Source organism: Nymphalis io, chromosome 15, assembly GCF_905147045.1.
Source record: "Nymphalis io chromosome 15, ilAglIoxx1.1, whole genome shotgun sequence".
NCBI classification, from domain to species: domain Eukaryota; kingdom Metazoa; phylum Arthropoda; class Insecta; order Lepidoptera; family Nymphalidae; genus Nymphalis; species Nymphalis io.
The window spans coordinates 785,949-799,904 of record NC_065902.1 but is presented as its reverse complement, the minus strand read 5'-3'; the positions used below and the strand labels follow the sequence as shown (position 1 = coordinate 799,904).

The following is a 13,956-nucleotide window of genomic DNA, read 5'->3' as shown; positions in this document are numbered from 1 at the left end:
TGACTTAATATATATATTTCATTTGTATACAACCAATATTATTCCTTCAGAATTAGGAAAAAATACATCAAATTTTTAAACTGTCAAGCTGTATCACTTAAGTGTTATAATTGTATGGTAATCAATGTAACAAATTACTTTATAACATTTAAATGTTGAAATTCACGTTAAATTTCAATTCTTATCTTACGGAATAGCTCCCACGAGGAATATAGCAAGGAAATTAGATATTTAATCATTTAAGTAAACAAAAAATGTACTATTTGTTGATCTTAAGAACCAGAGATAATTCGTATCGCATACCGATGGTAACATGATCGTCATTGTTACAATGGCGGCCACTGGGTTATTGTCTACGATTGTTTAAAAAATTGCACTGAAATCTCTTTTTTTTATTTCAAACCTTAATTCCTGTGTTATACGGATTAAAGTGATTGTATAATGCAACTGTTCTACAGTTTTTTTCGTAGAAATCTCTATGAAAAATGCATCGACGGAAATAAGAAACAGTATATGTATTAGTTTTTATTTGAATGGCATTTTGTTGAGTGTACGTGTAAAGGGCGTTGGTGACCACTTACCATCGGGTGGCCCATATGCTCGTCCGCTCCCTATTCTATATAAAAAAAGGATATGTTTCAATTGTATTTTTAATACGATATTAAATAATCATAAATAAGGATTTTTATTAATTTTAACTTAACTTCGCTTCCTACGACGCTCAGTTAGTCTTTTTAAGAAAGCCAATAAATCTTTTTTTCTAATTGACCAAACGTTTATTTGCGAAACAATACAGTACAATGAAACATAACAATTGTATTCTTGAACTTTCTAACTTTTATTGTTCTGAAAATGCGCTAAATTCATGGTTTTACGAAAACTTTACAAAGCCTTATAACGAACAATATCTAAAAACACGTTTTTATTTTCGAAACATGGATGCTACAAAAGGAAACCGTATTTTAAATGGTAGCTATAATTAAACCTGTTTTCACGATTTGCTTAAATATTTTTTAAGCTAAACTGCTAAAGCTATTTCATAGTTGACATTCACAATTCACATGCTGTAACGTGTTGCCGCCGAAAAAGGATTTCAAAGGTAATAAAATGTGAAAACATTTCAGGTTCTCTAAAAAGCAAAGTTCAAAAGTTTACATAAATGATAAATAATAAAAAACTCGATTGACGTAATGGCAACATTTAAATAAATAAGTCATTAAAATACGGCAAATAAGCAGTTATCTTTTGATAGAAAAAAAAAACAGACCTATCACACACAGCTATCTCCAATGCCTAGATCAAAGAATGAGTTATACAATAATATTATAGGCGGTGATTAAAAAAAAACAGGTCGCATGATAATAAGACACAAGATAGCACTTATTGTTGACATTTTTAAATTATTGCACATTTGTCCCATTTTTTACACAATTATTACTATCGATGCCATTATTCATTTCTATTTAAAGATGGCAGTAAATAATAAGATAAATCTCTATTATATTGAGATGATGTTTACATAAGCAACTCGCGCTTGGCGTCTTTATTTAATTAAATTTATAAAATAATAATTACTTACGTTTGGTACAAGAAGAAGAAAACTATCATTCTTGTTTTATAAGTATTGTGATCAAATCTATTATTATTTATATTTTTTGTTAATATTGTTTTTAAGCATTTCTAATAATAATATACATTAAAAATGTAATTTGTAAAAATCTTTAAGCAATATTATTTTCCGCTCACAGATAACAACCACATGACTCCATAATTGGCGGTAAAAAAAATTCAAGATGGTGGACACACAGCACTTTTGCCTCCGGTGGAACAACTACCAGAGTAGCATTACCAGCGCTTTCGAGAACCTTCGAGATGATGAAGATTTTGTGGACGTGACCCTCGCCTGTGATGGAAAAAGTTTAAAGGCACACAGAGTCGTATTATCAGCATGCAGCCCTTACTTCCGAGAGCTGCTCAAGGTAATAATTAAACTTATATTATCTATATATGTAAATATATATACACTTTTCGCTTAATATATAATACAAAAAATGCCAATCACATATACATATTACATATAATTGTATATGTAGATTATGTTAGACGCTCGTTTAATATTCATTTAAATTTCAAAACAATTGTGAATCGAACTCAGATTAATTTCATAACATTAAAAATACGTCGAAAACAAAGGAACAGACTTTACTTATACTGTTAATTATTTATTAATTTATTTAGAACTAATGCTACAAAAAAAGATATGCATATATAATGCAAGATATGTCAGGTGTGGGGTTCGAACCCACGCTCCCTCTCGGGAACCAGAGCTTAAATCTGGCGCCTTAGACCACTCGGCCAACCTGACATGTTATCTACGCATTAAAATACGATACAGTATAATTGCTTAAAATCTTTATTTTTTTTTTTATTTATTATTTATTTATTTATTATTTTACTTTAGTTATTTATTATTTTTACTGTTATATAATTTGCAATTCTCTTAATATTTAGTAAATATATTCGAATGGTATGCTTAAAGAAAATAAAATTTACGTAAAAATAATAATACTCTATAAATAAAAAATAATAATTGCCGATATTTATTTTATACATAATATAAACCATTTATTATGTATTTACTGTAACGACCAAAACAATTAAAATATTTAATAAATCAATAGTTATAACCACATTTGGTTAATATTGTTTATTACTCTTTCGTAAAAAGACGTGAAACATCGAACTTGATAGATTCTTAAGGATCTGTAATTAGAGAAAACCAATTTATAAATATACGCTGTTAGAAAAAAAAATTAGTACATTTTTGACAATCAATAAGCAAATGTTATTCTATTGAATAAAGATTTTTGTCTGACTTTGTCCAAATTGTCGATATTTCGATCTTTAAAACGATCTCTATTAAATTCTACGATTTTCCTCTCTCGCAGTCAACACCTTGCAAGCACCCAGTAATTGTGCTACAAGACGTCGCATTCCCGGACCTACACGCACTCGTAGAGTTCATCTACCACGGCGAGGTGAACGTGCACCAGCGCAGCCTCTCATCCTTTCTCAAGACAGCTGAGGTCCTCCGCGTATCCGGCTTGACACAAAATGACGATGCTCAGGGGGTGAGTGGAATATAAACAAATAGCTAAACTATTGCGTAACGAAAAGTCTTAGTTTCAGTAGATGATATCCGGATGTGATAGTCGAACGTTTGATGATACCTAACTTTAATATTATTTTGTTATTTATTAAAGACCTTAAGATGTTGTTTTTCTGTGTGATCAAAATCACACAATTAATTAAAGTTAAGAAAACTATTTCTTACTACGAGATCGGTTAACTAAACGTATATTATTTATAAGAATTTTTGGAGCTGATACGTATGATAGAATCTTTTGAAATCTTTATATTTTCATAACAAAGTAAAAACAAAAAAAAACAATAATTGTGAATATAAGTGTCTAAATAATTATAAAGTATAATCATTGTACAGTGGTAACGCTGCAATTACAATGTATAGATATCGGCAGTCTAGACTTGCGCATTAGATAAAACATAGTCGTGAATTAATTATCGAAATCATTATGCAAACGACAAATTTGAAGTTACCTACACTTTCTAACTACAAAACAGACTTTTTTTTATGTAATATGGGAGCAATCTAATACGCCATTAGTGATAAATTCTACAGACATAGTCAATAAGTTGTTTGGATACATCGAACGTACTAAGATACAAATTCGTCAACAGCCCCTCGTGCAGAGCATCGCACGCGCAGCCGCCGCCGCCGCGTCGTCGCCGCACACCCCTCCCCACCCCGCGCACACCCCGCACGCGCCGCACACCCCGCACACCCCGCACACCCCCAGCTACACCGAGAAGCTGGAGGAGGCTCTGCTCCATCCGCCGCCGATCATGCGCCGCATCCCGCTCCCCCCGCGCCGCATGTCCCGCTCCGCGGACAACTCGCCCGACGTCATCAAGCGCGCTCGCCACGACAACAACAACGACCAACCGCAGATACACGACTTCTCGACGAAGAACCACTCGATGGTGAACAACACTCGCGCCCACAATGAGCAAGGCAACAACGGAAACGGGATCTCAAACTCCAGCTCGTCCCCCTCCCCGCGGCTGATGGACGAGGTGAAGAACGAGCCTCTCGACATGATCTGCCCTTCGAACCCGGACATCGATAGGAGTACGGATGACACACCGCCTCACTCCCATCACAGACCACTTGTGAGTTGGTAAAAATCACCCGTTGTAACAGAATCGACAATAAATATAAAATAAACGAAAAATTTACAGACCCCTACCCTACACGATACAACACAACTACACAACTGTACGTCTATGTAATAATCACACTGACACAGATAAATAAAATAATGTTTTTAAATTAAAAAAAAAATAGGTCTTGTAAATACTTTTCATTTAATTTTAAACAGACTCGAGTAAAACCACGTTTAACAACTAGTTAACATATAATTAAAGATTGTTAATGAAAGCGGTAATACAATATTTTAATATAAACACGTGACTTCCTCACGTTCTCACTGGCATTGAGACTTACTGAGTATTAGATCCACTAACTAGAACCTGTACCCGGAATCGTTTGAGAGTCGTGTGACACGTCGATTGAAACGCGCGACATTTTAGCGACCTGACCTTCGAAAAACAAAATGTTTGATTAGAAAAAAAAGCAACGTACCTTTTTCATTAATTTTTTATCTGTACTTTATTTTATTTTTATTATTATATTTAGTCCAACGCATTTATAAAAAAAATATTTACAAATTATTAGATGATGATCGTCATCTAAGCGCATTTAAAAAAACATAGCCAGTGTAAAAGCCAAAAACGTAACAAATTCTTTAAATTAGGATGCATCCAATTTTTATATCGTGGAAGTTAAGCTGATATAAACATTTTAACAAAGATTAATGGTGTTGTTTTCAAGATAAATAAATACAAACAAATATAGAAAACCATTTAAATTAAAACCCTATGATTCCAATTAGATACTAAATGATATAAAAGTAGTCTAATTTAATATAAATCTTAGCTACTAAAACTACGCACAAAATTACAAGTACAATTACAATACAATTTTACGAAGGGATAAATAATTACACACCCATCTAAAAGATAAAACCTATTTTTTTTTTTAGAATATTATTGATAATGACAACCAACTAGTCCCGATAAATAGACGGTATGTCTATAATATGTACATTATTTTCATTACGTACGTCAAGATAAGCCAAATCCAGTCAAAGAACAAGAGCAAAGTTGAACTCATGTTTAATGCCTACGTCCCGCTATCTCAGGGAGGCGGGCCACCGTCCCGCGCGAGCTCGGCCGAGGCGGACGACCGCACCCCGCCCCCGCAGATGCCCCCCTCACCATTCATATCGCCAGCCGACACCAAGCTATTCGCGCCGCAGCACAACTACAACTACAGCATGACGGCTCTCACTGATCCTTCTGCTTTAGCCGGTAATGATGCTTTTGTGATGTGATTTATGTAACTAATTTTGATTTTTTTACCGTCCAAACTAGAAATAAATTATAACAGCTAAATTGTTCTATAAAAACTAGAAAGTATTAGTATACTTTATTTTGTTTACCTTATGTATTCATGTGATAAATCTATATAGTTTAGTTTAAACATAGTTATGTGTCAAGATATATTTTGTTTTTGAAAAAAAAAAACCGTTGGAACGTAAAAACTCAGGTCCGACCAAAATACGGAAATATTTACGTCAATAAATATACGGTGGTGGTACTTATTAATTTATTGATTAGGAGGTAGAGGATAGGTATTAGAAGGTAGATAACTGCATTGGTACGGAGGAGTGAATAAGAGCCGTGCAATTTCCAGGTCTGCCGAGCCCGCTGGCGCCGGACGGCATGGCGAGCACATCACAAGGTGAGTTGGCTTGTTAGCAACAAGTTTATTTTATGCATACCTACATATATTGAAACAAACGATATTTTTAATGCACTGTCTGTCGTATGCCACCATCACCGCTTCCTCTCTGCTCTGTCATTATTAGGTATATATATCATTATTAGGTTTTATATTTAAAAAAATTAAATGTATGAGGCAATTATCACGTGACATATTTTTTAATATATGTATTATTATTATATATACTCCTAACCTGTATATGTCTTCATTATGTGCTGTGTTTTGTACTCAATATTAATGTTAGCTTTTGCGTTTTGGTTCGATGTATTAGCTCGTATCTCTTTTCATTTATCAGAATTGAATGATCTGCAAAATGAGAATTGATTATTGAACCAAAACGCAACTTGGCGTGCATGTTAATGTATTGTTACTATAGTTTAATGTATTCTATACCAAGAAAATGCTAGCTTGTTTTCTAGATGTGTCTTAATAAGTTACGCTAGGAATCCCTCGTCCCGTTTACTCCTTTTAGTTAATTTTTTTTATTTTCGTTACATTTTTAAACGATTACTTCCTTTTATTTTTTGATTCTCACTCAGTTACCCCCTAATCGTGAAATACAAAAAAGCACTAAATGTTGAATTGGCTAAAACCGTGCCGGTTAAGAAGAAAAATATATATAAAAGAAGACGATAGCTTACAAAATTTCAAGAAAAATCTGGAAAAATCTGATCGAAAGTTAGCTTCATCGAAAAACGTTATCATGAATCATTCGTGTATCTAAACATTCTCGGGTTACCATTAGCCGTTGTTCTCTCGGGAAATATATCGTTGGGACACACAAGATTGGACAATGGAAATTTAGTAGCGATTACGTGGTGTCAGTTTATTTAAAAGATATTTCATTGAAGAATAACTAATGCTTTCGTTCGAGAAATTTGAAACCGCACCAGCCGCTGGCGCGTAATGAAAACAATTGATTTACTCATCGCACAATCATCGGTCAGCTTAACTAAGACGTAGGTCGAATTAGGAAAAGAATTTATTGCGTACTAATACCGCTTGGCATAATATCGACGCGTCGGATGGCTATCATCAAACTGTAAGGGGGGTGGCGGTGCTTGAAAGTTAAACGAGAGGCTACGATAGTGAGTGCATTAAAAGTGCGTTCGGAAGCTTCGATGGGGCTAACTGCTTGTGTTGTGACCAGGTGGCGCCCGCACCCCCCAGGAAGAGTACAGATGCGAGCCCTGTAACAAGAGCTTGTCTTCCCTGACGCGGCTCAAACGGCATATCCAAAACGTTCACATGCGACCGTCCAGGGAGCCCGTGTGTAACATTTGCCGACGGGTTTACTCCAGCCTGAATAGTCTGAGAAACCACAAGTCGATCTACCACCGCAAGCAGCAACCGCCCTCCACCGGCCAGGGCCCTTTCTACCCTGTCAATTGACGCCCGACGAATCCGTTGCCATACACGTTGCCATTCGAAGAATCAAAGCTGCCATCCCAACCACCTAAAACATAGCCATAGTCTTGCCCTTAGACTTCTGTTAAGTTTAATAAAAATGTAACGCGATATGTTCCTAACATTTGTACATAGCATAGTTTTACGTGTACTTGCATGCGCATCGCCAGACTCTATTATATTATGTATCTATAAATTATCGTTACTAAAATAAAATGTACGCTTGCGTGAGCGTCGCTCGCACGCGCCACGCCTCTCTGGAACCAATTGGAACATCTATGATCGGTACACGCATAACAACCAACGCTCCTTTACATAAAGCGCATTAGTCAATTTTTAAAGATCGAATCACGTTGAATTGCCTCTACAACCCAGGTTCACAAAATTGCCACCCGTAAAAAATGGCGGCACTGAATTGTGCCAATTGGTTCCATCAGGATGGGACCCGTTGGATGCGAGCGGTCGCTGTGGTGTTGGTGTGCTCTATTCCCTGGGGGTAAGGGGTGTATCTGTTGACTAATGCGCTAATGTTGGTCGTTATGTGTGGCGCAGTGGGCCCATTGGGGGCGGGTCACCGATGCGAGGTGTGCGGCAAGCTGCTGTCCACGCGGCTGACGCTCAAGCGGCACACGGAACAGCAGCACCTGCAGCCACTACACTCGGCGCGCTGCAGCCTCTGCCACAAGGTGTTCCGCACGCTCAACTCGCTCAACAACCACAAGAGCATCTACCACCGGCGCCAGCGCGGGCCGCCGCAGCAGCAGCCGCAAAACCTCACCACCGGCGACGCCAAGATCGCCCCGCCGCATCCGCCCCACAACGTCGACTTCTACAAGTACAAGGATCAGTTCAACGTCTAAGACAGAACTGACCGCGAACCTTACGATTCTCTGTCTCGTTCTTTCGTATAGATTTTATATTTTCTCGCTCGGCCATGAGTGCCGATGCGGTTTCGTTTTATTTACTCGTGTCTTGGAACTTGTAGCGACGTTGTGCGGCCGTCGCGGACTCGCGCGGTCTGATGTTATTCGATGTTACGAAATTGACATTCCGATGTTATCGACGAGGGAGGGCGAGTTTCGGGTCGAAATTTTTTAGAGAATTTAACTTACGCCCGCTAAGTGCAATACTGCGGTATGAGTATTCCTGAATTTTACACTATGTTTAATGTGTGACAATAAGGCGAAGAGAAAATTTAATATTTTGAGAAAAGAGAAAAATCTTGGTGCTGTAAAATTATATATTAGGCTTAAATTTATAAAAGGAACAGTGTTCGTTGTAAGTAACAAAAGAGGCATATTGTTTTCAACATTGTGTTCATTTTTCGGCGTTTTGCAATTATTATTTTTTTTATTTATTCTGTACTTTTTACCTTCATGATCTCACACTTAGATATTTATACGAGATTACTAAAAAATCTATTTAAAAATAAATAAAATTATATACACAAATATATAATTGGCTAATGAGGCTTTTCAAATTTATTATTTTATTTAGGTGTTTTTTGTTGATTGACTGTAAGACTGAACATACAGAACAGATAGCACCAATAGAACCGAGAAATTACTTTAAACAGCCACCCGCAGACGCAACGGTCACCACTGTCACCACCGCAACGGTAACAGTAACAGCTTTCATTCGATATCAATCAGCCACCGGAACAGGACCCACAAATACTTTATGGCATCACAAACCGACAAATTTTATATGATTAACTCAAGTCGACTATGTTATTACTTTACTTATTTTAACTGTTACTCTATCTAGTCGACTATTTTTTCGTTTACTGTCTATTTTACTTTTCGTTTATTTTCCAATATTTAAGCTTTGTCAATGCAGGAGCATTTCTGAGCGAAGTGAATCGCAAGGTGCCATTTTAAGTAAATCAATATGGCTATAATATATATTATTTTTTCTTAGTTTAGTCAGATATTAGTTACTTTCGAAACATTAGTTTTATCACATCTTGTGTTCGTTTTATTATTTTGTTGTTGTTTCGAATCTATCGTTTCGTTTCGGCAATAACTTTTTATTAAAGTTTTTTTTTTTTATTTAAATTATTTTTCACTGAATTACGATTTAATCGTTTCGTTCGAGTCTAAATAAAATAAACACCACGTTATTGATAAAAAATTAAAAATACTTAATAGGTAATAACTATTAAATCTTAATAATTCTCAGTGTTAAATGTTCCTAAATTTCAACAATGTGAATTTTTTAATATTACAATTTTTCTGCTTGCCATAAATAGTCGTAAACGATTATTAATATTTTTTATTAGGAGACACTTTTAGACGATTTTTTGTATCGCTGTCTAGATTCAGAAACGCTTATTTCGAGTCGTTTTATTCCTAACTAATATCGATGTATGTTAGTCAACCCATTGTACGTAGTTCGGTCACCAATTCATTTATAGTTATATCAATAGAGCTGGCTTCATTGACCTTTAGGTATTCAGTAAGTAGGTGTTCGATGTTGTACCAAAATTACCCTCTGAATCTAGACTTCCAGGCTATAAATTTTTTTGTTTCAATATCTACTTTATCTAGTTCAATAAACATCACTATTTTCCAGCGACCTACATCGCTTAAAACAATGTTATATTTCTTTATAATAGCAATAAGAAAAATATTATCTAAGTGTAAATGTAAACACATAATTTATTGTAACAATATACACATTAAGTAATTATTAGTGCCTGCTTTACATTATTGTTTTTTTTATTATTATTATTATTATTATTCGGACAAAAGACATATTTTGCGTAACTAAAATTTAGAGTAGTGTTCGGAACACTCATTACCTGTGAGGTAATCGCTATTTTTATTAGCAAATGAGGCTTCCTAAAATAAATTTTTAAATACGATACGTTATAGATTATGTTGTTATTACTAAATGCATAAACGCTTAGCCATTAAAATTTGTTTAGTTATTTAATAAGCTTTATTACGATACTTTTAAACAATTGGAAGACTAGTGTTTTGGTGCTAAATTGGAACGATGTTCGTGTTAGAAAAAAAATTAGGAAAATAACAAGGGTTTAATGAAAAATGGGATCTAAATTTGTTCGAAACATTCGCAACATTCCGTGCACGAAAAAAAAAATGTTAAGTTTTTTTTGCAAACAATTGCAAGATTTTTGACCGTAAGTCGTAGGATTGTTGTTTTTTGTGTAGTAATTTAGTAATAGTTTTTATTGTTAATTTGGGTTTGGGAATTAAGTTAGTTGACTATTTAGATATAAGATTTATCTGAATTCGTAGCGGTAATAGCATCTACATTTTTAATTTACGATTACAGGGATGTGCTGCTGAGTGTGGCAGTAATTATTTGGCTATGTCACGTAGCACTAGACGAAAGATCTTGTGAATTTTATTTAGAAAAAAAAATATTCAAAAATATTATGCCAAAATTAATAAGCGCTATAGACTGATTAGAGTAAGTACGCGTTTCAATTGTACACTATTAGGCGTATTTTCTAGAATAAAATGTACAATTATTTACTAAATTGATAATTTTATAGAAAAAAGTCAGAAGCGTGATTCGTTTCGGTTCGGTATTAAATCAAAATTATTTGTGATTCGAGGATCTTTGTTTTATATTTTTAATTTAGTAGTGGCTAAGTTATGGGGATCTCAGGAGATCTATACGGTCTATGGGTTTTAAGGGCGATACTACACCGTGTTCTAAGGAGCAGAACACATCCCTGTCAAAACTACATTAGTTAGGATCTTAGCAAGTTTAAGACTGTTTCTGTGACCTGTTTAAGTTTTTTTTTTATCTTCCTAACGTGTTAAGGGTATATTTTCTTACCGCACGTGCAGGCGTCGCGACCTTATACGATGTGTTCTTATACTTCTTGTTGGCATTTTTACTTATTTTATAAGGAATCTAAATTAATTTATTGGTTGTTGTATTGAAAATTTTATATTTTTTCTTCTTAAATTATTATACTGTCCTTGGATCTTGATGTTGTGTTGATGATTGGCATCTATGTGATGCAGCCCATTACATTACTTGAGGTTACAATGGTGCCAAAAATTGTTGATTTAAGTTTGTCTTCCATTGAAACGCTGTTATTTACAAAATGATAAATTGGCGAACATCCGGTACACACGGGACACCGCCTGATATAATGGGCTGCACGAAACCATAGTTCTATACTTACTTATTATTGAATTAATTTTACATCACTTATTATATTTACAGATAGTTCTTTTTCCTTACTTTTAAATTTAAAACTTGACATAATTACTCATAAAATGTAATTGTAATCGTTAAACCGAACTTCATAAATCCTAATATTGATGATAATGGCGTTTTTAATAAAAACAAATATACAAAAAAAATATAGCTGCTAGTTTTATTCACATCCTCACACACACGATACATTAGAAGATGAGAGCCTCCGAGAGTAGACGGATGTAGTGCACTATTACTTTGGAACGCTTGTCATATTCCCGTTAAAGTATCTTTTCCCGCCACATGCATGTGTTTGTTCTAACACTTCATCGGCCACTGTAGCTTCGCAATCATTTATATTTATTTTTCTTTTTAATTTTTTTTTTATTTTTTTATTATATTTTATTAATATTTTCAATCACTTTTTTCACTCCTTGTTTTTCCGATGTTTTTAGTTCACAATAAAAAAAAGGAATTCACAAAATAGAAATGAATAACAGCTAGGCTTATAAAGGTGTTATTTTATTTTATCGGTTCCGGGGACCGACCCCATATTTGTTTTGTTTTTCGATTTGTTTACAGGTAAAAAATTATTCTCCTGCACGCTATGCTCGAAAGTGTTGTGCTCAAAGGCGTCGTTGAAACGACATATCGCGGACAAACACGCGGAGAGGCAGGAGGAGTACAGATGCACGATTTGCGAAAGAGTATACTGCTCGAGGAACTCCCTAATGACCCACATATACACCTACCACAAGTCCAGGCCAGGGGAGACGGATCAAATCCGGTTTTTTTAGTGACTACTTGGACGGAGTTGGCGCGGCGTGCGGCAGAATTCATCTAGCAAAGAGAATCTACACGAAGCCAATCACCCAACCGCCGTTCTTAACATCACCCAAAAAGGTTAGAATCTGTTTATAGACAGCCACAACTTAGGGTTTACTGACCGCTGATTCATTAACGATATGTACGTCGATAGACATAGGTTTAAGGGTCCCCCTTTTTTTTTAAGTTACGTTAATTTTTTGTTATTTTTTATTATTATTTTTTATTTCTGATTTAATACCCAGCCGAAGACCCCCTCCCAACGGGTTTCGCAGTTTTGACGTTGTTGTGTTGCTTGGAGCATGCTTCTATCATTTTTGTTATCACGTGTTTCTGTGTCATTGTGGTTGAGATAATTTCCTTAAATTTTTAAATATATAAGACTCGTGATTACTGTGTAGTTAGTCAATGTGTACAGTGCATACTATTAGTATTATTATTAATTTTAAATAACCTCATACATACTCACAAATCTATAACCGCTATAACCCTTTTTATATTTCATGAGCTGTTCGACTATAGCCAACCGAACGAAACATAAAAAACACCTCTGCAGATAACGATGAACACACGCTAATCTTTCGGTCCGCAGCCGTACCGCCCCTCCGTATGCCCCCGCCGACGGCCGGCGGCATCAACGAGCCGCAAGAGTGTCCCTACTGCCGCAGGACATTCTCTTGTTACTATTCCTTGAAACGACACTTCCAAGACAAGCACGAGCAGTCCGACACGCTGTACGTGTGCGAGTTCTGCCACCGGAGGTACCGGACCAAGAACTCGCTGACGACGCACAAGAGCCTGCAGCACCGCGGCTCCAGCGGCATGCTGAAGCGGCTGCTGAAAACGTCGGCGCTACACGGCGCGCTGGCGCCCGCGCCGCACCACCTGTTCGAGCTGGGCGCCGAGCGCGCGCCGCTGCCGCCCGGCCTGCAATGACAGCTGTCGGGCTAGCTCACTCGGCCGCGCCGCTAATGGTTAATGTGTAATATTATGCTAGGAAAATATTGACGTTAGTTTGTAAACATGAACAGTATTGTCGCGCGTGCGCCGGAGGACCGGCTCGGACGGTGTTCAATATGACAATGTAATTCAGAGCAATACTAAAGTATTAATGTATCTAGTACTGCCAAAATTATGCCAACTCTATTCTAGAGAGGAAAATTACATTTTTAATATCACTTTTCGATAAATGTCTAGTGTCAAATTAGATTCGGTAACTGTACAAAAACGAAACGTACAAATTTTAAACAGTAAATATTAAAATATTGAAAGAAAATATTTTTTAAAGAGACTTTTTTCGGATCGCCAAATCTAAATTTAAATACAGATTATTTAGGAGTTAATAACCAAAATTTTTAGATTAAAACGTATAAAAAAATTTAAAAAAAAATGTTGATGTTGATTAAAAATTAAATAAAGACTACTTAGAATCTGATTTGAGAGTACAAAAAAGTTACGTCTTATCGACGAATATGTGTATTCTATGTGCGTTTTGGCTTCATTAATAACATTTTGATCGATGTATAAGTAGCCGTGCCTTCGTTCGTCTTCATGCG

General features: G+C 35.6%; 1 protein-coding gene and 1 non-coding gene across 2 annotated transcripts in view; one reads left to right on the top strand and one right to left on the bottom strand.

The window, feature by feature from the left end:
• Window positions 1-13,336, top strand: part of LOC126774053 (broad-complex core protein) — a 104,644-nt gene extending 91,308 nt beyond the window's left edge. Inside the window, exons 4-9 of the mRNA XM_050495379.1 lie at window positions 1,749-1,979; window positions 2,949-3,131; window positions 3,760-4,251; window positions 5,343-5,511; window positions 5,897-5,944; window positions 12,993-13,336. Coding sequence (XP_050351336.1) covers window positions 1,794-1,979; window positions 2,949-3,131; window positions 3,760-4,251; window positions 5,343-5,511; window positions 5,897-5,944; window positions 12,993-13,336 — 1,422 coding nt within the window. The 5' untranslated portion in view covers window positions 1,749-1,793. The remainder of the gene's footprint in view (window positions 1-1,748; window positions 1,980-2,948; window positions 3,132-3,759; window positions 4,252-5,342; window positions 5,512-5,896; window positions 5,945-12,992) is intronic.
• Trnal-uaa (transfer RNA leucine (anticodon UAA)) lies at window positions 2,282-2,365 on the bottom strand. The gene has a single exon. It is a non-coding gene; the product is annotated as a tRNA-Leu (tRNA).
• Window positions 13,337-13,956: the final 620 nt, after the last annotated feature.